Source organism: Pipra filicauda, unplaced genomic scaffold (genome assembly GCF_003945595.2).
Source record: "Pipra filicauda isolate LSUMZ 115617 unplaced genomic scaffold, ASM394559v2 scaffold6_size6359152_pilon, whole genome shotgun sequence".
Classification (NCBI taxonomy): Eukaryota; Metazoa; Chordata; class Aves; order Passeriformes; family Pipridae; genus Pipra; species Pipra filicauda.
Window position 1 is genome coordinate 3,848,071 of NW_024104865.1, and position 25,692 is coordinate 3,873,762.

At 36.6% G+C, this 25,692-nt stretch overlaps 1 protein-coding gene across 5 annotated transcripts in view; it reads left to right on the forward strand.

Annotated features, from left to right (window-relative positions):
- TTBK2 (tau tubulin kinase 2) overlaps positions 1–25,692 on the forward strand; it is an 84,998-nt gene that overhangs the window by 51,264 nt on the left and 8,042 nt on the right. For 3 of the 5 annotated variants that reach the window (XM_027748655.2, XM_027748682.2, XM_027748698.2), the window contains 6 exons: positions 2,355–2,512; positions 4,092–4,308; positions 5,657–5,868; positions 7,048–7,651; positions 12,765–13,013; positions 23,940–25,210. In XM_027748655.2, coding sequence (XP_027604456.2) covers positions 2,355–2,512; positions 4,092–4,308; positions 5,657–5,868; positions 7,048–7,651; positions 12,765–13,013; positions 23,940–25,210 — 2,711 coding nt within the window. Of the gene's footprint in view, positions 1–2,354; positions 2,513–4,091; positions 4,309–5,656; positions 5,869–7,047; positions 7,652–12,764; positions 13,014–13,947; positions 14,025–23,939; positions 25,211–25,692 lie in introns of those variants that run through there. The other 2 variants (XR_005566369.1, XM_027748691.2) reach the window with 2 other exon arrangements.

Consider the following 25,692-nt stretch of genomic DNA (forward strand, 5'->3'; position numbering starts at 1 on the left):
GGATATGCTGAAGAATGTATGTCTTACTCACTCAGTGTTGACCCATGATTAAACAATAAATAAAGATAGAATTTTTTTCTACACCAGTTTGTGGAAAGCAGCAGAGGAATGCTCGGGAAAAGCAGGGAGGGAGAGACTTGAGAGGCTTTTCAGTCTCACAAACTGTAGGAGAAGTTGAACTGATTTAATAGCACACCACGATAAGTTGTCCCTGTGTTCCTTCCCTCGGGCTCCCAGAAACACACATTCCTGTTAGCTTCCCACTTGTACTATTTGTCTGCCTCTGTGCATTTGTTCGACTCACTAACTCAGCAACACCAGAAGGAATGATTTTCTGTTGGTGTTCAAGTTGAATTGGTTCAACTGAATAAATAAATAATTCTGACTAAGTCTGGAATTGTAACTTTGATAAGAATGATTCCTGTGCTTTGCATGGTAAGTTTAACAAAGAAATCAAGATATATTAGAATTTAAATAATTAAAAATCTCAAGGAATAACTAATTTCCTGTTAGCAAGTGGACTTTTCTGAATGTACTGGTATGTTTTTCTGCACATTTGCAAACCAGACAATCTTTGTGCACTAACTTGAATGTAAAAAACCCCTCCTTATTAGAAATACAGAAAATGTTCAGCAATCCTGAAAAATAAATACCTTGGGTTTTTTATTCTTTTCTATTACAAATTTCCATGGAAATTGTCCTGTAGTTTACAATCAAGGAAAAAGATTTCGATGTTTTATGTGCCTAGTTATAAAGATGCATCAGATTTTTTTTTCTATGGTAAAAATTATTGATTGCAGGAATTTTGATGTTGTATGGACAAACCTTGATTATAGACTGGTAAATATATCTTATTTACATTATGTATCCTGAATGATAAAGCATGTACACAGGCATATTTTTGCTAAACCTTTTTCTGTGTTCTATTTATATCTAACATAGTACATGCACTCAGGGATTAACACGATACCAGGACAGAGTTTTTCCATGATTAAGACAGCCCAGTAATTTACAGTTCTGTGGCTGGTCATGGAACATTTGCAGTTAAGTAACTGCATCCTGAGCCTTACAACACAATCTTGCTTATGTGCTTTAGACCAGAGAAGGGTTTTATATAGGGCACTGAGAATGGTCTTTTAAACTCTAGTGTGTCTTAACTTGTGTTTGCAGAGATGCTGTTCCTACCTTCGATATGTATCATTCCGTGTTTGTATTTATGGGTAGGCACTGAACAAGAACATATGTATGTCCCTGGTTGACATCCCTGCTTTGAAGAGTTTACCATCTAAAATGTTGATGACATAGGCCCAGAATCCATATGTGGTTTGGCAATGTCAGATGTTTATTTTATTCAGGTATTAGCGCACACATTGCTTCAGCCTCCTGATGTTAAGCATTTGAGTTTGAATTATAGCAGAATTTGATTAAAACATTTAAAGGAGAATAACCTTAAAAATTACTTCAGAGATACTGGGTAAATTTTAGAAGAAGAGGAGAATAAAACAGGGTACCTAAGGGACAGTGTGAACTATGGCTTTCTGCAATTCAGTAGGGTTACAGAACGGACTGGGACGAGTGGCACACGGAAGGTTCTTGAGAGTAAGTTGCTAAAGAGTATGCCCAAGGATACTGGAGAAAAATTTTCAGCATCCTAGATTGGAAAAAAGGGTGAAAGCTAGAGTATTAGCTTTTAGGAAAAAAAATTAATTTAGAAATGTTAGAGTAAGAGAATGATATGGACACAGCCTTCCCATCAGTGACTAGAATGAGACAGTTTTTTTCATGAAGAGAGGAAAGTAGATGCAGTTTCTTTTCCTGTCATGGTCACAAATTTTTCTAAATACTTTCTCATAGTGTAAAATGAGGATGGAAAACTTAGACATTTTTGTGGGATGAATGTCAGTATTAGATGAAGTAAATGATCCATGATTCTTAATGACAGAAATGTATGAATTAGCAAATCCTTCCCTACATCTCATTCATTTCCTTGGTTTCTTGATGCTGTCAAATATATTCTTTTCTCTTCCTCTGGTGGAGAGCCATTGTATGCTATTCTGCAGCAATGTAGTCATGCTTCTTCTGTGTGTGTGTATTTCTCTTTTTGTGGAAGTCTATGGTGTATCATTGCCTCATGCCTGATAAAAAGACAGATGTGGGTGGATTTTTTTTCTTCTTTTTTAAATAAAATAAAATTTTGTGTATCGTGAGTTTGAAATCTTGAAAAATGAGAAGTGGTTAACATAAAGAACTGTTTTTTTTTTTAAAAATTGTTGTCAGTATTACAGGAGGATATTTCTTAATTACTTGTTCTCTTAGACAAAAATGAAGCTCATTAACTTTTTTTTTCATTTCAGCTTCTCATGTCTGTGTTTGACAACAGCATGAAGACATTTGGAGTTATTGAAAGTGACCCATTTGACTGGGAGAAGAGTGGAACGGATGGCTCTCTGACAACAACAACAACTTCAACCACACCTCAGTTACACACTCGTCTTACGCCGGCTGCAATTGGGTATGTATGCACATCGTGGTCACTTAAATAACCACAGAGGGGCTCCCTATCAAAAGGAAATTGTCTCCATAATTTAGGGGTTTTTTTCTACAGAATGTTGAATACATAGAGGAGTGAAGATTTGGGAACATTTGAAGTATTTCCCTTTTTAGGGTTCGAGTTTATATTATACTTAAAGATCAGCACTGCAGTCCTAAAATTATAGCAATAAAAAAATTATACTCCAGGAAATTGCATATAAATTTGCTCATTCATCCTTTGCTAAATCATATTTTGTGAAACTAAATAATGTGTCCTGAGTTTAACTGCCTGGAAATTTAACTGCCTGGAAATAAACCCATTGTTTTCTGGAATAAAATTCTAGCTACCATTTCCTTATAACTTTGAAAAATGAATGGATCTTTGTAAGAAATTTGGAAGTAGATTTTGATTGTGTTTAAAATAATATTTAATGTGGTATTTGAGACATTCTGCAATAAAGTAAGTTGGATAAGATGTGATGTTTAATAATACCTATAGTCAGGGGATTGAAGAATATAAGAGGTGTTCATGGGTGGGGAGGAAGACTAGGCCTGTTCTAGGCCTTGAATAGATCAACTTTTAGCTAAAAATCACAAAGGTGGGAGTTTTGACAGTGTAGTGAGGCTGAAAAATGCCAGAATTTCATGTATTAAATTCTCACTATTTCAAAGTAATTTAAAAAAAATTGTTAAAGTAAATATCCATCAAGACACCAACTGGCTATACTATCTAACTGTTAGCATTACATAGATGTATGGTATGCACTGTTGAACTCACTGAGGCTGACAGGGATTTTGCACATGGATCAGTCCCTCTATCACACTAAGCATCACACTAGTTATTGTTACTCTTGGCTGCAATTAACAGTTTTGGCGACTGTAAAAGAATGACTTTTAATTGACCTTGTGTGCCTTCACTTTTTAGGACTAACATTGCTTCAGTTTCAGATGTTGAGCTACACCTTAGCCTTATTCAGCCTCAAGTCAATGGGATTACAGAACTTTGATTAAAATATAATGTCATGCTAGTGTTATGCTTATGTTTTGATTATCAATAATTGGAGCAAAATAGCACTTTGATAAGAATAGTGATTAAAACCACATTTAGTTCGCTCAGTAATTTTTCTTCCTCACACAGTATGTTTTGTTCCTTTGTCAAATTTTTGGGTAAAGGAAACTGTATGATGGAAGTTGCCATTAATTTTTTTGAATAGAAGAATATGTATAGAAGAGTCAGGAGTGAAGCTGAGCTCAGACATGATCTCTAACAAATTTTCTCTCAAGTGGCTTTGAAAACTTTCAAAAAAACACCTTTTAAGTGATTGGTTTTTTGACTTACATCTTTTGTTATGTGCCTAAATTAAAGAAACATAAATTGTGAAAGCCAGAAAGTAAGGGGTTTTATATTAAATAATTTACAAGATTTAGTTTTCTACATAAACATGCTTTTCCTTGTAATTTTTGTTTGTTTGCTTTTTAAATAGAAAATAATTTCTGTAAACATGTGAGGGTATCAAAAATTTTACCTTTCTGATTTTTTTTTTAAACTGCTTTTGTAGAATTGCCAATGCCACTCCTATCCCAGGAGATTTGCTGCGGGAAAATACAGATGAAGTATTTCCTGATGAACAACTCAGTGATGGAGAGAATGGTATTCCAGTTGGTGTCTCACCAGAGAAACTACCTGGATCCCCTGGCCATCAACGTCCTCAGGAAAAAGATGTTTGGGAAGAAATGGATGCAAACAGAAACAAAATAAAACTAGGGATCTGTAAGGTACTTTCAAATCTGCAATGTGAAGAACATCTTTGAACATTTTCCTGTTCTCGTAGTGCACATAAGATATAATTAATAATGCAGCAATGATACTGATTAGCCAGATTTATGGTAGAGCTAACACATTTTATATACTGAAACAAACAGACAGACTTTTGGGCCTTGTGTCTCTTTATCAGGTCTCTCTGATAAATAGCTTGCTGATCATTTGAGATGCTTTGTAGTTTACTCATGTTCATGTTCTTCAGACACAATCTTGATTCTTGCTCACTGAATGAAACCAAAGCAAATTTCCTGCATCTTGCTTGTGTAGAACCTAGATACTAAATGTACTAAAAAGAGTTTAATGTTCTTCAACTGGCAGATTAATAGTGTGGTTGGTAGTATCCATTTAACTAACTTGGTAGTTTTGTCTCTATAAGATATTATACCTTTGTACTGATCCAGAGGTTCATGGGCTAATCTTTGGAAGAGAATGCCACTTTATTTTCAAAAGTGGTCTCTGAGAATTAGTTGCTGTCTCCCTTACTCACAATCATAGTATTTCATACTCAAACAAATATAGCCCTGTTTCTTGATAAAAAAATGTGTTTAATGTGAAGTATTGGTACTGAAATGTTCTTTATCTAGGAGAGATGTCTAGTTTTGAAGCTGTCACTTCTTGTTTGCTAGAAAAAAATGCACTGTGGGAAAGAACAAGGCATGGTGCCTATTTTCAAATATACTTATTTGTTTGGGGTTTTTTTACTGAAGGGGGAGAAGGGTTTAAACAAAGGCAGTTTCTATTAACTATACCTGTAGGAACTAAGGATGATCATGATTTTCCAGCTCTAAATCATGCTCATTTAGTATACAAGGTGGAATGCGGTTGGACTAAAACCTATTTTGAAGTCACAGAAATACTGTGTAGATTTAGTTTATAACAGTGTTACATGCTCCAGAGGATCAAAAAGATAGCTTGGAAGCTAACTTCTCTGTAATAAAAGCACTTGACTGTAAAGCAGACCAAAGATGCTACCAAGTGCCAGGTTCCAGACTATTATTAAAGAAAATTTCAGAGATGGGTGTGAAATAGCAGAGTCAATTTAAGTGTAATTACTTGGGTTTTGAGACTGCCATTTTCAGACCTACCCAGAACTAGTATATTACTGGTATTTTGTCTGTTGTAGATGTGTGCTGAAGAGCATATCTAAACTACATTAAGTATGTTGTGAACTTAAGGACCATTCCAAATACAACTCGGCTTTTCACATACTAAAAACTTGGATGATATTCATCATACAGTACCCTGTCTTCCTCTGGTTTGCTACTCCTAGTGATTTCCATTTTTACTTTACGGTCTGCACAGGCTGCCACAGAGGAAGAAAACAGCCATGGGCCAGTGAATGGAATGCTTAACGCGCCGAGTCTCGGTTCTCCAATTCGTGTTCGCTCAGAGACCACCCAGTTAGACAGAGATGTTCCACTGGTGCGAAAGTTACGTTCAATTCACAGCTTTGAACTGGAGAAGCGTATGACGTTGGAATCAAAGCCAGACACTGATAAGTTTCTTGAGACCTGGTAAAGAAATTATTTTATTGTTATGCTTACATCTTTCAAGCATATATAGTAAGGATACTATTATCTTTCCTTTGCCCTGTGAAGACAAGAAATGGAGGTGCTGAGTATGCTTATGCAAGCTACAGCAAAATATTTTCATAATATTGCTCAATTAATGGATTTCATTACTTGGCAGGCTCTTTAAAAAAAGATCAGTGGTAGGATACAGCTCAAGTCAAACTTCCACACTTGGGAATTTTGTGTTTCAAAGCCAAGTGGTGTAACTCTGGTGTTTATTAACTTTTTCTTCAGTGACATACTCTTTACAGTCAGTACAACTCGTCCTAAGTAAGAATGATGACATCAGGTGCTCAACAAAGGTAACATGAGATTAGGTTATATGACATGAGAAGGAAAGTTTTGCAGAAAGTGGAGTTAATAAGTAAAGTTAGAAATTTTCCTCCATGCAGCAGGCTTAGTTATACTCAAAGGTGTTGCATCAACATAAAAAAACTTGATAGAAGACAGAGGTCTTAAAATGGAATTTGAAGGTAGAGAAGAGACAGATGTATGAAAACAGATTCAATCAGTTGGCCTCTATGTAGAAAGAATAACGGGAGAAGGACACAGTGAAATCAGACTGAAAGGTAGAGGCTGAGTGGGGACAGTAGAAGCGAGCTGAGATGATGACAGTGATTCCTTCTAAATACTTCATAGCGGAGTTAGGAATCTGAATTTGTTTGATGAAGCAAATTATGCAAAGCATAAGTAAGGAATCAGTCAAAATAATAAATAACATTCTTCTTGAAAGCACCTAATAAGTGCTGCTGGAGACATCTGTTTCTTCTGCTTTGAGTCTCTGCTTTGTAACTTAAATTAAGTACAGTGGACCATCTGGTGGTAGCCTCATCACTGAGTTTTTATCCATTCACTATTCTTCCTTTTGGTAATTATATTTACAATACAATATGATATGTTACAGTGAAAGTTATAATATGTGTACATTTCTAAGACCATCTGTCCATTTTTACTTGACATCAGACTTACTTGTCTCAAATTGTGGAACCATTGTAGATTGTTCTAAAATATGACAACAAATTTTTATATAAATCTAGTTTTCTCCTACCAAAAACCCTCAAATGTAACTTACAATATTTAATTAATTCTTAACTAATTCAGATATTAACTTCTTTTCTCAAGTTTGGAGAAGATGCAGAAAGACTTGAATGCTGCGACAGAGACTCCTGCTGCTGCTGTTCCTCCTCTTCCTCAGAAAACACCCCTTCCTGCTCCTGCGGCTGCTCGCATGGACCATGTTTGGCACTATGATGAAGAATATCTTCCAGATGCTTCAAAGCCTGGGTCAGCTATTTCTCCAGACCATGCTGATGGTGTTATGAGCAATGGATTTGTAGCTGTTAACTTAAGCTCCTGCAGGCAGGAGGTTGATTCTAAGGAATGGGTGATAATAGATAAGGAACGGGACTTGCAAGACTTCAAGACAAATGAGGCTTTAGGGCACAAAATGACCGGAAGTCCCTCAGATGAAGAACCAGAGGTACTACAAGTTCTAGAGGAGTCCCCTCGAGAAGAGCAATCCAGACAGGGTGGTTGGGCAGGAAACAATGTCAATGGCAAGAACCAAACTTCAGGGGTGGAGTTTGTTCTAGACATGGAGTGTCATCCTGCTGCTTCTGAACAGCTTACAGATAAGTTGGAACTTCTGTCTGGAGCTGCTGGACAGCTTCTTGCGGCCACCCCTACAAGCCCTATGGAAGCTCAAGCAGAAGGAGCACTCACTCCGGTAAGAGAAATGATCACTGTTTTATTGAACCTGTCTTTATTCAGAATTATTTGAGGAAATAGTAAAGGCAGTGACTAAAATACAGTAGTGTAACAGAAATTCCTAGTTTCAGCAGATATGGGACTTGATTCTTGAGGAGTGATCTTCCATGTTCTGTTATACAAGTGTCTACATTCACCTGTGGAAGTGGCTATTAGTTCTGTAGGTATGATCCATAGAACTGACCTTGTTTAAAAAGAAGTTGTCTACCTGCCTGTCTGTCTACCTGCCTGTCTGTCTACCTGCCTGTCTGTCTACCTGCCTGTCTGTCTACCTGCCTGTCTGTCTGTCCATCTGCCTGTCTGTCTAACTAAAGAAGCTCCTTATGCAGTGATTCCTAATCAGTGAGAAACATGCAAACATATATTTATTATATTTGCAACATATAAACATAAAATTACAATGAATATGTAAAATACTGTGCTACAGTGTTTCATATGTTTCAGGAAAAGCCAAAGTGGTAGAAATGAAAGAAACAGTTACTTCCTCTCACTATCATTCCTCTAGTGTTTGCTTTTGGAATATCCTTTGTTTTTTCTTATTTCTTCTGAAATGACTTGTTGCCTTTCATAAAGTGTTGCTGCTTTTCACTTGTAAGATACTTTTGCAACTACTACTTTACTCCCGAGTTTTCACTGACAGATTGCCTTGCTTCCGTTTCATACTATTCTTTTTCTGTTTCTCCATCTTTTCTAAAACATTCTCATTTGCACAGTTTGTGAACATTTACTTTTTTCTCCTTTGTCATTGTTTTTAAACAAAGATTTCTTTGTCTTTACTTAAGGAGGAAGGGAGATTAATTAAGTGATTGGAAATCAACTCTTGGTTTAATTTCTTCCCTTTTCTGAGTAGATACTGTGCCATCTATGATCTGAAGGTGAAGTCTTTCAAGCTCCCTTGAGCCGAGAAACCTCACTATACTTTTTATTCACTTATCACCACTTTTTGTGAAAGTTACAACCAACTCATTAGAAAAAGAAACTTGTCACTAACTACTCATTTATTGTAAGATGTGGAAATATCCTTTACAGGGAAAATGAGCTACTCAATGTAGTTAACTACAGCTCCACAGTAAAATTTCATGGAAAATGCAAGATCATATCTTTCATGCAAGACTATATTTAGATATCATATTTTGAAGTACGTAGTTTATAGGAGATTAATTTTGTGTGATTGAAAATACAGAACTGTGTTAAAAAACAGAAGATTTCTAAGATTAAAATTGAAATCTTAGTTGTATGAAAGAGTTTTTGATGGGTTAGAAAGTTCTAAAAGTGAAAAATTAATTTGAATTTTTCAGTTTTCAGCTGCTCAGTTCTTCTATTTTAATGTCAGTTTTAGAAAAACAGGCAAAAAAGAGCAATACTTGGTCCTGTACAAAATACTAATTATCAAGTGTTTTTATTTCGAAAGCCATTAAAAAAAACAGCTTGCACTATTCCACTTTAAACAAGCGTGGCTCTTTTTGGGGAAATAGCTGTTTTACTTAAAACTGAAAGTAGATGTGGTAAAAATATTCTGTACTACACTGCAGAGAATGGACACTATCTTTATCTGGAAAGGAAGAAGCTTCAGAATGTGGGAGCAGAAACAGTTGTAAACTAAGTTAATTAAGTGCAAGATGTATTGCAATACTGGTTGAAGTAGAATTTGGGATGAGATTATATTTTAGTTTGGCTTTGCAAGCAGGTAAGAGATGTTTGTCATGACCTCAAAAATGGGGGAAATTAATATGGTTTATATTATCCTGGAAGGGCAAGTAGTGTTGTGAAGGCAGGATGAATGACAGGAGGGAACTTACTGTTTCGAAGGTGAATCATGTGCAGTTGAAAAAATAAACTGAACTGGGAATAAAGAAAATAGAGATTATTTGGCTGATTTATAAACTGGGAACAGAGTGTGTCTATGCAGTGCATCTATTCCAACTGTGATGTATTCCCCTTCATTAAGGATATGTAAATATTCCTTGAGATAGGTACTGGAACCTAGCTGTTCTTACAGGTGAGTGTCCTGATCACTTCACTGGGAGAAAGCGTATATATGCCTCTTCATACAGTAGTTCTCTCTATTCAAGAGTCCTTAGGGAGCTGTTTGGTAGAGTCCTTTTCCTTCTTCCTCAGAATATTTACCCACCTGAAACTGTTCTTTAAATGTGATCCTTTTTTGTGCATCAGATGTTCTTGTTATTTAGTAATTTTTTTCTAAGTAGCCGTTTCCCAACAATAAAAATAATAGGCAAGGTCATATTTTATTTTTCCGTTGATTTAATTATATTGCATGAGTTACTAAGAACAGGCTTGGATCCAAGAATGTTAAGTTTAGAACCATAAATCAAATGATTTAAGTATTACTAAAAGGGGTTAAAAATAGATGTTTAAATTATAGTAGTGTAATAATATAATTTTTGAAATAGTTCACTCATTTCAAACAGCTCAAAATTCTAGGACATGTCAGCATTCATGATTCTCATGTTTATGAATATACCTCCTATAAGGATTTCTAGTGACCTGCTTCACTATCACTTAGGAGAAAGCATGAGGAATTACGTTTTTTGAGCTTATTCTGATAGGTTTGTTAAGTATGCAAGCATTTATTTCAGTGGTGAATGAATAAAGTAGCTTTACTATCGTATTTTTTTAATTTTTCCTTTTTACTTTGATGATTCTTCTTTGTTCTTTGTTTCTTTCAGGGCTTTATTGCTCACTGTTTAAGTAGTAAGTAGTAGCATGGATGTTTCTGTATGAGAAACTAACGTTTTGTATACTCACCCATAATTTTATCTACTCCTGAAGGAAAGAAATTGCTGGTCTCTAGTCCTTCCATTTGTAGCTAAATGTTCTTCCTGAAATAGTGTGTGTACGTGGACTTCCAGTAATTGTTGATAATATCACTTCTTACCTGTTTTACACAGCATTAGCATTCTATTAAGAATGTAAAGTTGTAGCAGTTAAAAAAGGAAACCCAAACTCAAAAAATAAGAGAGAAAAATGTGTAAGTTATTGGCTCAGGGTTGAGAAAGTTTCAGGCATAAAAAATTATAGCAAACTGTGCTGTTATGGAAAAAAACCCCTGCAGGTAAGAGAAGTAATTTTCATGTTATCAGTCATGGTTTTCCAGTTCCAATACAGATTCTGTGTGCTATCAGCAAATACCAGTTTGATCTGGCTTAGTCGTGGGCAGACAGTCATGTATCTCTTGAACTACTCAAAGCATGCTAAGGGGATATGTGCTGACTTTATGCTTTGATAATGGCTTTGTGTTGACTTTGGCTGCAGGAGAGACAGTATGTGATTTGCGGTAATATCTGCTGGTATGAAGTTAATTTGTCAACAGAATGTGAACTGATCTAGACTAATGGTGAATTTATACTGGAGCAGCACTTTGCATCATACAGCTCTAGTTTTCTTTTCCTTGATCTGGTACTAAGAGCATAGAGTTGGACTTTGTGTTGTTGAACGATGGCTTCATTAATTTACTGTGTTTGTATTGAATTGCAAAGAACTCCATACAGTGCATGCACAGAACTTTGCAGCATATATTTGTTAAGTAGATATTTCAGTCAATAAATAATAATGGATTCGAAGTAATTAATCATCTAATAGCTATTTCCATTTTCATCTTCAGTTTAAATTAAACAAGAGTTTGCTCTGGTCACACTTACTTGACTACCTAAAATCATATATATATATATATGTGTGTATATATGTATATATATGCGTGTGTGTCTGTGTTATAGAAGAGTGTTTACTGTGCGAATCTATTTATTTTTATTATTTAGAAATATTACTGAAACGGAAATTTTGTATCTTGAGGTACTGTTGTGTTTTATCAAAAGCTTGTTCTTAAATTTCTATTTATTTCTGAGTTCTAAGTAGTTTAATTTTCATATGCCTTCTAGCCTCAATTGCTGTTTTTATGAGACACTGGAAATACTTTCTTTTTCCCCACTTGCAAGTCAGATATGCATAATGGGAACTGAACCTTTAGGGTTGACACAATTGAAAATACCTTTTCCTTAGGAACAGAAATGCTTGATAGGTACTCTTGGTTTCCAAAGAATGCAGGTTAGAATTGCAAGTACTGTGGTAGGAAACAAAAAGTCACCTTCATGAAGCTTGCAGAAAGTTTCCGTATCTCTACTCTTCGAGGTTTTCTCTAAATGTAACGGGAACAAAGAGTTGCAGACTGTGTATAGCAATCTCATTTACAGGTATTTTCTCATTTACAGGTATTTAGATGTGTCACTATTGGATGTTTATTCTGTGCTGGAAAAGGTCTTGCAAAAAACCAGTTGATTTCAGAGTTGTCATCAGCAACCAATTTGAAAATGTAGTTTGTCTAAAATTATTTGTTTGGAACACTTGGACTTTACAGTTCCTACTCTTCTTTCTTTCCTTGTATCTAAATGCTTGAATAATGTAGTTCAAGATCAAGCAATTGTTCCTGGATTCTTGAGGCCAGTGTATCCTTCTAGTTTGATCCCATATTTGGGAAATTTCATCAAAATCGGTGTGTATTAACTTTTCTGATTAGTCCTGTCAGGTCCAGTTCTTAATGTACCCTGCTGTGCTGTAGTTGTAAAGCCTGCAATGGGCGTATATGCTAAAGATATAGTAATCTCAGAGACACAGATGTCTTGTTGTGTGGATGTGTTAAGCATTTGCAAGGACCAGTCAACTATCAACTAATGTCCACAGTGTCCTTGAAACTGACTGAGTTAGTTTATTAAATTTGCCCTAGATTGTTACTGACTCCTTATAATGGTTGCAACAGTTGGACTCAATGAATCTGTGATTTTATTTGCCAACCTAAGGATTCTATGATTCTAAGACTGACTGAATGAAGAAGCCAGCTAGAGAAAGGATGCTCACTCTTGATTTTGATACTGGATTTTTGAAAATGGTTGGTGGAAAATGTGAAGATTAGTCTTAAGACACCTCTTAAATTATCAGCTTTCGGCCTCTGAGGGAGGTGTGAATACAGTTGTCTAAGAGATTGCATTTAGGCAAGCATAAACAAGACTTATTAAAACATTTTCAACCTTATTTTCTTCCCCGCCATGTTGTTCTCACAGCTCAACTCATGTCATATGCTGCATTTCTCCACTCCAAGAATTTCGAGTCCCATCCTCCGCACCATGAGCCCTATAGCCTATCTCTCCGTCCACTTGGACCCTCTGAAAGAGGCTGGTTTACCAAGGAGTCAATCAGCTGAGAGCCACTCCTCTTCCTCCTGCTCAACTGGTCGTAGGCAGCTTCCTGTCATTCCTTGTGGCAACAAGTTCCCCCCTGTCATTCGCATCTCAAAAGCACAACTTGAGCAGGTGAATAAGCCTCATCTTCATAAAAGTGACTGCATTGTAGCAGTCATCTGCAAAGTTTAACATTTTCTGTTGCTCTGCACAGTCTGATAGTAGGCATATGCTAATCATACTGCTATACACAACATCCTAGAAATATTTTGAAAGATCAAGTTGAGGAATAACAGTGAATCTTGTTCAGGAATAGAGTCAGGAATACTCTGTGAGGAAAATATATTGAGCCACTTAGAAGAGAGCAATATTTAAAGAGCTGTTATTCAGGTTATGATCTGGAGCACCAAGCATCTCTGGATGTTCTGGAAGATAGATTCACTTCCTCAGAGGGATTTTCTCCTGAAAAAAAGATAGGATTATAAATCTAGGAAATAAGATTTTTGCTTCTTTCAAAACTAAGATTAAAGTCTTTCTTTTAATGTGTTCCTGTACTCAGTACCAGGTGATTTTTTTAATTGGGAACACACACTGAAATTTGGACTACTCTAAATGATTTCAATGTGAGAAAAAAGATCTGGAGATAGTTGGATTGTTACTTTGGAAATGAACAAATAACTAATTGATCCACTGCTTGCAGTATATAAAACAAAGATGGCAATTATCAGGGATCATAGATAACAAAAAACGTCACTAGAGAAAGAGGAGTTTTCATAGTTTTGTATTTCCAGTTTCATTTCTATATGAAAAAGATTGAGGCTTGGAATCATAATTAAAGTTAACCGCAATTTGTGTATTAGTCACAAAAATACTGAGATTTGCTAAGGAGCATGAGCTTGCATTGTTGGGTAAAACAGTATGACATAGCATTAATGCATAAGACTAACATATCATCATCATTTTACCATTAATATTTCATTTTAATTATATTTTGTGTTGCCTTTTGTTTCCAATGTATTTTTCAATATAAATATTTCTATATTAAAGACTTTTTTTCTTTTTTCAGTGAAGAATGCACAGGAGTATTGATATTAAAAGTAATCCATCAACATTAGTTACTTTCAAAATTCCATAGGATCAGTGGTGAGTGATAACAAGGCAAACAAAGTAGCTAGTGTACTTATGTCAGCATTTTGTCTCTTAACTCAAAAAGCAGTGGGTTTTTTTGCTGCAACTCCTGACTGCTTTTTAGTTCAATATAAAGAAAATAGTTCTGTGCACGATGTATGGAAACAGATGAACAGTAGCTCCCCAATGCTCATTATTGTGAACTTGATGGGATACCAAAATACCACAGTCTTTGTGATGACTGTCATGTTGAGTAGGAAAAAGGACTTAGAAGAAATCAACTCATTAAAAGTTAAGCTTCAGTATTTTTTGGGATTAGTTTGTATCCCAGGATGCCAAATGACATTTTTTTTGCCTGTATATCTACAATTTAAGTTTTCCAATGAGAATCCATTGCAAACGTAGTAAACTGTGCACAATGCTCAGAGAAAATAAGTTGGCGCAGAGGGTCTCCTCTGGCTTCCTTAGTACCCAAGAAATGAATACAGCTGCAATATTAATAGGGGATGCAAAGTGATGTACTTTTCTGTCATGTGACTGATGTTGCTATTTAGTGGAGTGAACATATGTAGCATTCAGCATCTTCTTTCTTTTTACTGGGTAAGTCCACAACTGGTGTGTTCTTTTATGAGCTGCGATTTTGGAAGTCCTAACTCTGTTTAGAATTTAACTTCCAGTTTTTCATTTGCTATGGAAACTACAAGCATGTGATTGTATAGTTCATTCCAACATTGAAAGCCTTGTATACTTTATGGCTCATTGAAGAACTCAAAAACTTTTGCAAGTCCTTCTCTTTTTGATAGTGCAGTAATGTTAGGTACTAGCAAGTTAGGAGTTCCTCAGCATGAAAGATGAATATGCATGTTAATAATCAAAGCTTTTCTCCAATTCAATATTAAAAAGATTTCTAATGCCATTCTGTATAAGTGTTTGGTACTGAATTTATTGTCATGTATTTCCTGCTGTCTGCAATTTCGTTCAGCATTCATAACTAATGAATTACAGAGGTAAGCGATCTGTGCTGTTGAATTTAATTTCATGTATTAAAAATAAGAAATTATAGATTTGTTTCTAAAATCAAGCAAAGTGATTTTCTTTCCAGCTTTTTAATGAATGAGGACTTAGGAACTCTAACCCATCTTCCTTTACTTTGATGTCAGATAGAGGAGGTATTGAAATTTCTGTATATTCTCTGCTCACTAGTGCAGAGAGGGTTTAGGATGTAGGTCTATATTTATTTTTCGATAGAGAGCTCCTCTCTTGCCATACATATATTATGGAAGGCAATCAGAGTGTTTTGCTTCAACTCTCCTTAGTTATTCAACTTGCAGCATAAAGAAAAGAGTGTGGCAGCATTACAGCTGACTGAAAACCAGAGAGAATTATTTGACTAGAATCCGAAGAGTATGTCCAGAATGATATTAGCATCCTTTTAATTTATAACATGGTCAAATTGTACAGGAGATTCTCTTGAAACATAATCTTTTTCTTTCTTTCTTTGAATTTTTCAGCCAGGTTAGTCTCTGAACTCTGCTCATTAGAGGGCTGTTTAGAGTGTTGTTTGAGGTCAGCAGTAAAGGTGATGCAAGTACAGCAAGTACTGGCCAGGGCTGCTTAAGTACACATAATGCTAAATGTGTAACTGTATCTTGAGAAATCATCAAAATCAGTGACCTCAGATTTTGATATTTATGGTTTCACAGCTCTAGTTCTACAGGAAGATAGAGAACACCTCTTCTAGCCAAGGCAGCCATGCAGAATACTTCTAAACTGGCTACCCTGTAATATGATTCAGCCCTTAACAAAGGTGGATTCCAGTTTTGTCTGTCATTCAAACATGTTTTCTTTTTTCAGTGTGCTTAATGAGACATGTACAAGGGGGCTAATTTTAATCTAATGATTTTGCAGTTATTCAGTATGTTAGGGGAGCATAATCTGTGTCTCTCAGATTGAGCAATTTGAATTAGTTGGCACAAATATTTTCTTTTCTCTTGAATTTCTACCTTGTTGAAACACTAAAAAAAAGTATTTTTGGTTGCAAAAAAGTATTATTGGTTGCAAAATGCTCTGAAATCTTCCCACACAAGATGTTATGGAAATGCAAACCATCACACTCATATTCATATCCGAAATGTGAAATAGTATACTGATATGCATTGAAAAATTTGCCCTGATTTTTAAGCATCTCACTGGAATTCAGGGACCTGTGGAAGAATAAGGTAAGGCTTCTTGACATATTTGAGGAGTATTTAGAGAAAGAAAGCATACTGGATGTTTCAGGTTTATGAGCCTGATAGTAAATGTTGTAAGTTTTGCCTTTTTTTATGAACAAACTTTAGCAGGTTTCACTAGTCTGTGATAGCAAAAGAATGAACATTTACATTGGTTTTCACATTTAACAGTCCCTTTTAGAACCACAAATAAACAAACAAAAGCCCAAAGATGCTCCTATCTTGTTACAGTGTCCTTTTATAATTGTAAATTTGTCAGCGGCGTTAGCTTGAAGGTGTCACGTATGTTAAGATTGCCTTCGAACTCAGCTAGTTAACACTCTGGTTTAGCATTTAAAATATCAGGAATGCATATACTTGTCCAATTTAATTTTTAAGACATGGCACATTATCAAATAGATGTGCCCTGGAAAGAAATGAGAGAAAAGGTTTTCTCTGTTCAGGGAGTCTGTGTTTTTACTGCTGCCATGGTTAAAGCCACGGTTTGTCTGTAGCAAAAGGGTTCTGATTTCAGGTTTTACAGAATTGTTATGCCTCCTGTTCCCTATCCTGATAGAAACTATAATGAGTCAGCGTGAGGTTTAAGTTAGGTTCTTCCCAAGAGGCTGCTACCATTGTGGTAGATATAAAAAAATCTTCATATGTTACTTTTCTTTAGTCTAGGATGAGGGCCTGCCACATGTGAAAATTTTAACAAAAGAAGTTTAACTGGAGACTACCAGTTACTACAAATGCCTGCAATGCTTGCAGTACCATATATGTGGGTCTCTTGAAAGGGATTTGGTATCAAAGCTTACAATCATCTCTAGTCTGATGTTCCTTAACACTATTTCTTACAGCCGTATATTTCTCCTGTTTATCCTGATATTAGTCTATTTGTAGAAACAACCCATGTACTTTAATAAATATATAATTCATTATATTTAACTTTTTCCCTGCAGTGAATTTAATCTGGAAATGGATTGTAAGGGATGCAAAAGATTAACTCTAAAAAGTCAGTAGGAATGATAGTAGTAGGTAGGGAAGATATTGAAAAGTAGGAGGTCTGTTCTGAACAGTAAGCTAAGTGAGCTGTCTTCCGAGATGTAAGCACAGTAGTGTTTCACTCATGTGAGAGTGATACTGTCACTAAATTACAGGACAGTGTGCTAATATGCCCTTTATTTTTTCATACAAACTGCAGTTCAGATTTCTTTGTAGAGATGTAAAGTTGTGCAAGGAAATAGAAATTAAGTCACATAAGTAAATTAAAACTCATGAAGTATGAGGAGGAAGCTGGTGAACTGGAAAGATTCAGGGAGGTATTTTTTTTTGGTATTGCCAAAGTTGCAGACTCATACTAACCTTGGTCATACTCCTGGTAGGCAATAGAGTTTAACCATAGATAAAAAAGAAGCAGGGAAAGGAAAAAAGATATGTGAGGTTTGTTCCCCTGGATACACAAGCTTTAGTAAGGTAGGAAAGATGTTCTGAAAAGTAAACTGGTCAGGAAAAGTGTCTTCAGAATGCCAAGTGATATGATGATGGTTTATTAATGTGAGAAATTACAAATAATGAAAGGATTAGCAGAACAATGAATCTCTACACCATGTCTCTAAGAGGCCTGAAGTCCTGACAGCACTTGACATGGTTGCAGAAATACCCAGACATCATGAGTGGAGGGAAGAAACTATTGCTGAAAGGTCAGATGATTACTTGCTGATATTGTACAATAATCCATATTCACACCTTTAAATCTTTCAGACTTAGCAGCTTCACAGACCTAAACTCAGTATTTCATTCCTCTGCAATTCGCTGCATACGTACACAGAGGCAGTCATGCAGGTCTATCCCTTACTTTTGCAGCCTGTCAAAGTTTTAAAAGGAGGCAAGTTTATCAGATGTCATAAAGGATGTCTGAGAGGTATTTGTTGTTTTGTTCTTTTTCCATCTTAACATCCCACTCGCTGTCCTGTAAAGTTTCTTGAAGAAAATGCAGTATAATTTCTCAGCTCAGTTCAATGCAAATTTGAGAAAACAGAAAGGAATTAAGAAATAATTTAGGGAAGACCAAAAGATTCAAGAATGTGGTGGTAATAGTTTCATTCAAATATTCTGAAGTGAAAGGAGAACCTCAAATTCATTGTTCCACATGTTGTCTCAGCCATTTTCAGTCATCTGTTGTATCACATAACTCCTGTTGAAATATGAGAATTACAATAATAGGTGTTATAAACTACCATAGTGAGCTGAGAGGTAGTATTTTAAATTGATTTCCCCACATCTTTCTTCTTAGATGAATTGTAATCTTTTGTTCCTCGGGTTCAGCGTTTTACATAATTGACATGATTAACCATAGTGATCTCATAGGATAAGATTGTGTTTAGTGGCAGAAGAAAAGAAAGTATGAGGATCATTTATGATCATGATGCGTTTTTAAATTTTACATATTAGTCCATGTATTATTTGTTTTGTAGTTAGGTATGTATTGAACAACCCTGAGATTTCTGTCTTCTTGACTTAGCCTAAATTATTATTTAAATTGTTGGATTTTGCATGTATCAGGATTAACCCTCCTTAGACCCTTGTCATTCAAGGTTTAACAAACAAGAGAGTGATAAGACTATTTATGGGATAATTAAGGCAACAGGATTATTTACTTTAGTTTTAAATTGTTTTAAGGAATTCAAATCTTCTTCCAGTCTCTTTACTTTACATTCTTCACTGTGTATTGTGAATCATGAAGTTATCTGTAGTGGCCAGCCCTGCAAATAAATGATGCTTTACCCAAAGAAATCTTAAAAGACACATTAGGAGGATCATCTACAAGCTTCTTCCATCTCTTCAATAATTGACTATTACATCCAAACTCTTCCAAATGAAAGCCTTTGGATTGCTACCCATGGCAGGGGAGTTGGAACTAGAGGATCTTTAAGGTCCCTTCCAACCTCATCTATGATTTAACAGGGTTCAGTTCTGTACAAGTTCTGTTTTCTCATACAGATTCACAGATTTTTAAAAATTGGCCTTGCTCTTTTGTTTATCTCTTAAAGATGCTCCTGAAGTTCTAGCAACCCCTGCATGAAAGGGACTTCTGCATGGCTGCCAATTTAGAATTCTTGCACATATGGCTGAAATGTCAAGCCTAACAGGGATATAATCTAAATCTTGGGCTTTGAGAAGTTTAATAAGGGGTTTATTGGCCATTTGAGAAAACAAACTCATTTGTTAGTGAACACAAATCAAGAAAGTGACATATGTGTTCAAAAAGCCATTTCTGAAAGTATGAATTACTTAGTAGTACTGGATCTTTATTAATAGTCATTCGGTATCCTTTTCTCCATTTGTTCAGTGTTTTATGTTCACAAATAGTTCCTGCCTGTTTGATTGTAGGTGGTTCAACAAGCCCACTCCTCTGTTTCTAGGGTGTAAGTGTTACATCTGATGGCCAAGATGCGCCTGAAAGACTAGAAAATTCTTTCTCCAGATGTGGCAAATGATATGAAGTGTGTTGACAAATGTAAATAAATTTCAGATCAGAGCTGGTTTTTCCTAACCAAGAATTGACATGAGAGAGGTGTCACTAGGAAGAGAGAATTTTCATGTAACATATTTGAGCAAAGGAGGATTCAAATGCAATTGCAGCCCTTCTGAAAATGTACCAAGAAGATAAATATCCTCCTGAAAGCAAATACCTAAGGTTGTCTTACCTCTGTAAGTTGAGAGGACACCAGAACTGTTCTATTCTAAGGGAAGTCATCCTTTTTCAGATATGTGTAAGACAACTCTGATGTTTTAATCCTGGGTTTTTTGAATTGGCAACAAGACTAGCTTGTTGAATGAAAAGTTTGGAAAAGGAAATGTTTTACATTTCCTTACTTTTGAGATGCATCTGCAGCCCTGGAGAATAAGATATCGAAACAAGCTAAAGGCAGAGCTTAGTAGACAGCAAAGGCCCAAGTGATCTCTCCAAAATCTGAACCTGTTATTCCAAGGACAATATTGCATTAAAATTTCCTGAACCCACTTTTACCCAGCTTTTAGATCACAATTTCTGAGAGAGCTGATGATTTTTGTCTGACAGGCCAAGATAACTTCCTCTGTCGTATGAAAGTAAGTCATTTAGTGTAAGATGAGTCCTTCAACTTGGAGATGTGTTATCTTAGAGCAACTGCCTACAGATGTATGGATACCTATGGAACACTTGCCCTGTTTTCTAGACCTTTTTTCTTGTTTTTTTTTTTTTCTTCAGTTTTATCTGTTTGCAGAGTTCTTGCTAAACTATTTTTTTTTCATGCTCAAGATTTAGGTACTAAATGACCTAATCATGGAAAGGTGCTTTGAAAAAAAAAAATTCTACTTCCTCTGTTTTTTCTGTAGCTGAACTGATGTTCTTGGATTCTTTCAAAAGACAGCTTTTGAAGTAAGAAAGCCTTCTCAAACTCAAAAGTGTTTCTTTCAGAGGAAAGAACCTGGACTGAGAATAAGAGATGAGGAGGACTGTTTTGCCAAAACTAAGTAACTGCACATTGTTTCTTAATGTACCATTTTAATTCAGCAAACATGGATGACTGTATTGGCCCAAACTTGCAAAGAATTCATCAGAGAGACAAAAAGTAGACTCTTGCTGCAGTTCTCAATGGGGTTTTTTTGGGTTTGGTTTGGAGTCCTACCCTCCATTTCTATCAGTCTCAACTTGGGGCTACAAACACCTTAGGGAAACAAGTATTCAGTTATCTTACAGTTCTACTCTTTTTTTTCTTTTTTCCCCTCCCTGGTGAAAAATATGACTTTCTGTAGCCTAACAGCTAATCATTCCAAATTTCTCAAAAATATGATTCCCATTTTTCAGTTAGGGTCCAAAAACTTCATTAGATGAATTAGAGAGGTTTGGAATACATTATATGGTATAGAAGTAATTTCTTTAACAGAAATAATGATCCTCTCTTTAATTCAGCTTTATGTCTGTGATAAGCGTTTCATGTTTTGTTCTAATGCGCTGTTATAATATCTATTCAATATTTGTGTTTTATTGTGGTAAATATGCACCTATAATGATGGAAATTTTGTTATATAGACATACGAAGAAAATGCAGAAATCCCACAGAAATCAGTGTCGATGAAGCTATTGTACACTCATGGGAGATCTGAGGATATCTCCTTCAGTGTCAGTTCTCATTTCTTATTTTGGAGAGTTGTTCTGTATTTGTAAACGTTGAGTACACAGTATAAATTTTTATGCACCCACCAAAGCTGCTCTATCACTTTCCTCTGCAACTGGACAGGAGAGAGGAAATATAACAAAGGGTTCATGGTTTGAGATAAGGTCCAGGAGAGATCACTCACCAAATACCATCACGGGCAAAACAGACTTGAAATGAGGATATTAATTGAATGTGTTACTGACAGAATCAGAGCAGGATAATGAGAAATAAAATAAATCTTAAAAACACCTTCCTGTCACCCCTCCTTCCTTCCCGGGCTCTGCCTCCTGCCCCCCCAATGGTGCAGGGAGTTGGGGAATGGGGGTTATGGTCAGTTCATCACAGGTTGTTCCTGCTGCTGCTCAGGGAGAAGAGTCCTTCCCCTGTTCCAGCGTGGGGTCCCTCCCATGGGAGACAGTCCTTCATGAACTTCTCTAACCTGAGTCCATCCCACAGGCAACAGTTCTCCATTAACTGCTCCAGGGTGGATCACTCTTCCATGGGATACAGTCCTTCAGGCACAGCCTGCTCCAATGTGTGTCCCCCACAGGGTCACAAGTCCTATCAGGAAAACTTTCTCCATCATGAGTTCTTCTCCCCACTGGTCAGCAGGTTCCTGCCAGGTGCCTGCTCCAGCTTGGGTCTCCTCCACAGGGTACAGGTGGATCTCTGTATCCCTGTGATCCCCCACGGGCTGCAGGGACACAGCTGCTCCACCATGGGCTGCACCATGGGCTGCAGGGGAACCTCAGCTCCGGTGCCTGGAGCACCTCCTGCCCCTCCTTCTTCGCTGACCTTGGTGTATACTTTGTTGTTCCCATGTTCTCACTCTGCTCTTCTCTGGTTGCAAATCTGCGCAATAACTTTTTTTTTTTCTTCTTAAGTATATTATCACAGAGGTGTTACCACCATTTCTGATTGGCCCAGCCTTGGCCAGTGGTGGGTCTGTCTCAGAGCTGTCTGACATTGGCTCTGTTGGACATGGGGGAAGCTTCCAGAAGCTTCTCACAGAAACCACCCCTGTAGCCCTCCCAGAAGCTTCTCACAGAAACCACCCCTGTAGCCCTCCCACTGTCAAAACCTGGCCATGCAAGCCCAATACATGGGTCCTGACAGATGAGCTTGGTTTCTGCCACTCAGTAGTAGCAAGGTACTATCTCTAACAAAAGCCCATTAAGCTCAGTACCATGTATAATTTCTGCAACAAAGTGGAATGTCTTCTAACAGAGCAAGAATCCTAGCAACACTAGAAATAGACTACCACTAGTTGTGTCTTCTACCATTATTGAATCAAGAAACTGTTTTTAACCAAACCCAGACTCCAGTTTTTCCAGACTCAACTTTCTGTTGAATACACACTCAAAATGTGTCAAATTTTTGAGGATAAAGAATAGAAATTAAAAAGGAGCTGAACTCTTTGTCTATGTAGGGAAAGATCTACGGGTAGCCTCTTGATTTTTTTTTTTATACTCTTTATACCAAATGACCCCATATAGTATGTATAAACCAGAATCTGGGATTCCTCTTCACATGAGAGTGCATTCCTTCCATGTCCATAGAGATAAAACTCCTTTCCCTTTTGTGTGTGCTCTCTCACACTGTGACCTTTTGACTCTTGCATTTCTGTCTGTGCAGTGGCCTGTCTTCAATGGGAAAGGTGAAGAGCAACTCCATTCCTACTTGATGGGCACTAGGGGAAGTGGACTTATGTCCCTCAAGTGGGGAGAGACATGAATGCAGGTTTTCCGTTTCCTGGACATGTGCTGTAACAATTAAGCTGTGTACTAAAGACAGCACTCATCATAACCAACTGTTTTTTAAAGAGTTTATGACTCAGTAAAGTATAGAAGTTCTAGGAACGCTTTATGCGTATCTGTTGGATTAGACCCATTAGGGGATTTAGATGTGTGAATATTTAGTTTGTAAATCTCTTAATGACCTTAGGTAAGGAAATATCCTTACGAGGTTGCTTAATTGAAACTAGGCATAAGCTTCAGTAGGGAAAGTAATAACTAAAACTGAGATACTCTGAAAGTTTTTTCTGGACAAAAATGTAGGTATTATGGGTATGGAATTTCTGAATCTAAACATCATGGTGTTGTCTTCTGCACTTGTCTAGAAATATTGTTGTGTACTTGTTAAAGATCTTACATTTATATACAACTTATTCTAAGAGTATTCAAACTAATGTAAAATAAATAAAAAACCTACCTGTTTGGTTGGATCTCATTTCCAGGGGGCTTACTTGGTAATTGCAGCACTTTTTACTGACATGCTTGTTTTTACCTGTTACATATTTCTGTAATGGGATGATTGACTTTTTTTTTCCTATTTATCTACATGTATGTTCTGAAGTTAGGTATTATTTGAACATTGCAATTCATAGGAATCATTATGTAATGTATCTTGATGTGGAATCAAAAGCATTTTGATTTAAACAACACTCTTTATTTTAAGAGTGTTATCCATATAACATTGCCAAGTTCCTTATCTTTTTCTTTAATTTTCCAATGCAGATAACAATACCCAGACCTTCAGTGGCATCCACACAGTCTGCTTCGGAGAGCTTTCACTATGGCCACCAGCTGGAGAGAAGAGAGCAGGATGGTCAGTCTGTGGAACACACTGTGGAACTTTCCTCTCCAAAGGAAAGTTTGCCAGGTTTGGTTGTGACAGAAGATGCAATTCCAGCTTGTGCCAGCAGACCAGATTTGGTACTTAATATCAGCCAAGAGGTGCTTGATAGAGAAGGACTTGTCAAAGAAAGTGTGAATGTCCTGGACTGTGGCCAAAAGGACCTACTTGAACAACACAGTGGGATACAGGAAGAGAATGAACTTGAAAATATTCCTTTAGGGGAGACTGAGGAAGAAAGGCTTCCAGTGATTTCTGAGGATGGCATTGAAATGCTAAGCAAAGAGCAGAATTCTTCTTTGCCAGGAAACTCAAAATCTGCAGAGGAAGAACCTCTAACAAATACTGAAGCTGCTGAAGAATCGAAGCCAAGGCCCGTCTGTTTGGTGCCAAATCAAGATGAGGGTATGAAGTCAATAGCACCTAAAGCATCAGAATTGTCTCCCTCAAGAATTACTAATGCTCATGTTAATAAACAGGCAACCAAAATAGCAACTGTTCAGGAAAATGGTTTTCATTCTGATAAAGAAGAAGTCCATAGCCAAGACTTGAAATGCCACCAAGTGGCCCTTACTACTTTTTTGCAGCAGGAGAACAAAAAAGAGAAAAATTCTCCCAGAAATGGAGAGTTATTCCACTGCATTTCAGAAAATGAGAATTCTTACCGATCCAAGAAGGACTCAGTTAAGTCTCCTTTTGTATTCAGGCAGAGCCGAATCCCAGTTTTAGCACAAGAGATAGACTCAATGTCAGATTCCTCTTCTGTTTCAGCAAAGGAAAAGCTGCTTCTAAAAAAGGCCCATCAGACAGACTTGGTGAAATTACTTATGGAAAAGAGACAGCTCAAATCTTTCCTTGGTGACCTCTCAAGTGCCTCTGATAAGTCACTGGAGGAAAAAATGGCTGCTGCTCCAGTACCATTTTCTGAGGATGATGTCTTAGCTTCATTTTCTAGATTGACACTGGACTCTCATTTCAGCAAGCAGAATGAAGATAGCTCTTTATCTCCAAGCAGTCCTCAGTCTAGAAAAAGCAAGATTCCAAGGCCAGTGTCCTGGGCAACCACTGATCAAGTCACCGGTTCAACTTCATCTCAGTTCTTTCCTCGGCCGCCACCAGGAAAACCGCCTACTAGACCTGGGGTAGAAGCTAGGTAATGCAGAGAAAGTAGAAATAGGTTTTCAGGTTGGAAATGGATTTGAGCTAGACTGCAGTTACTGTGCTGTATGTAATCCTGTAGAAGTTCCATCCTTTAATGAATTTTTTAAAAAATGCTGGGTTTCAATTCTCTGAGAAATCTCACATTGTTGAAGAATGAATGAGAAGTTATTACACAAGAATGGCCCTGCTTCACCTTAAACCTTATACACCAAGATGTGTATTCAATATTTTGAAACCTGACAATCTATAACTAAATCTTTACACTTTAAGAGGGGTCACTTTTATGGAACTGCTGATTATTCACAAACTCATAGGAATTTTAATAGGATCTGTTGTAGCCAGCCCCCTTGAAAATTAATCTTTTCTTAATGTAGACATTTTAAGTATTTGGGTCTGGAGCCACCAGTATTGAGTCAGTTAGCTATGCTTAGATCGTGGCTAAGTAAAAACAACTAATTAAAGAAGAGCACAGTG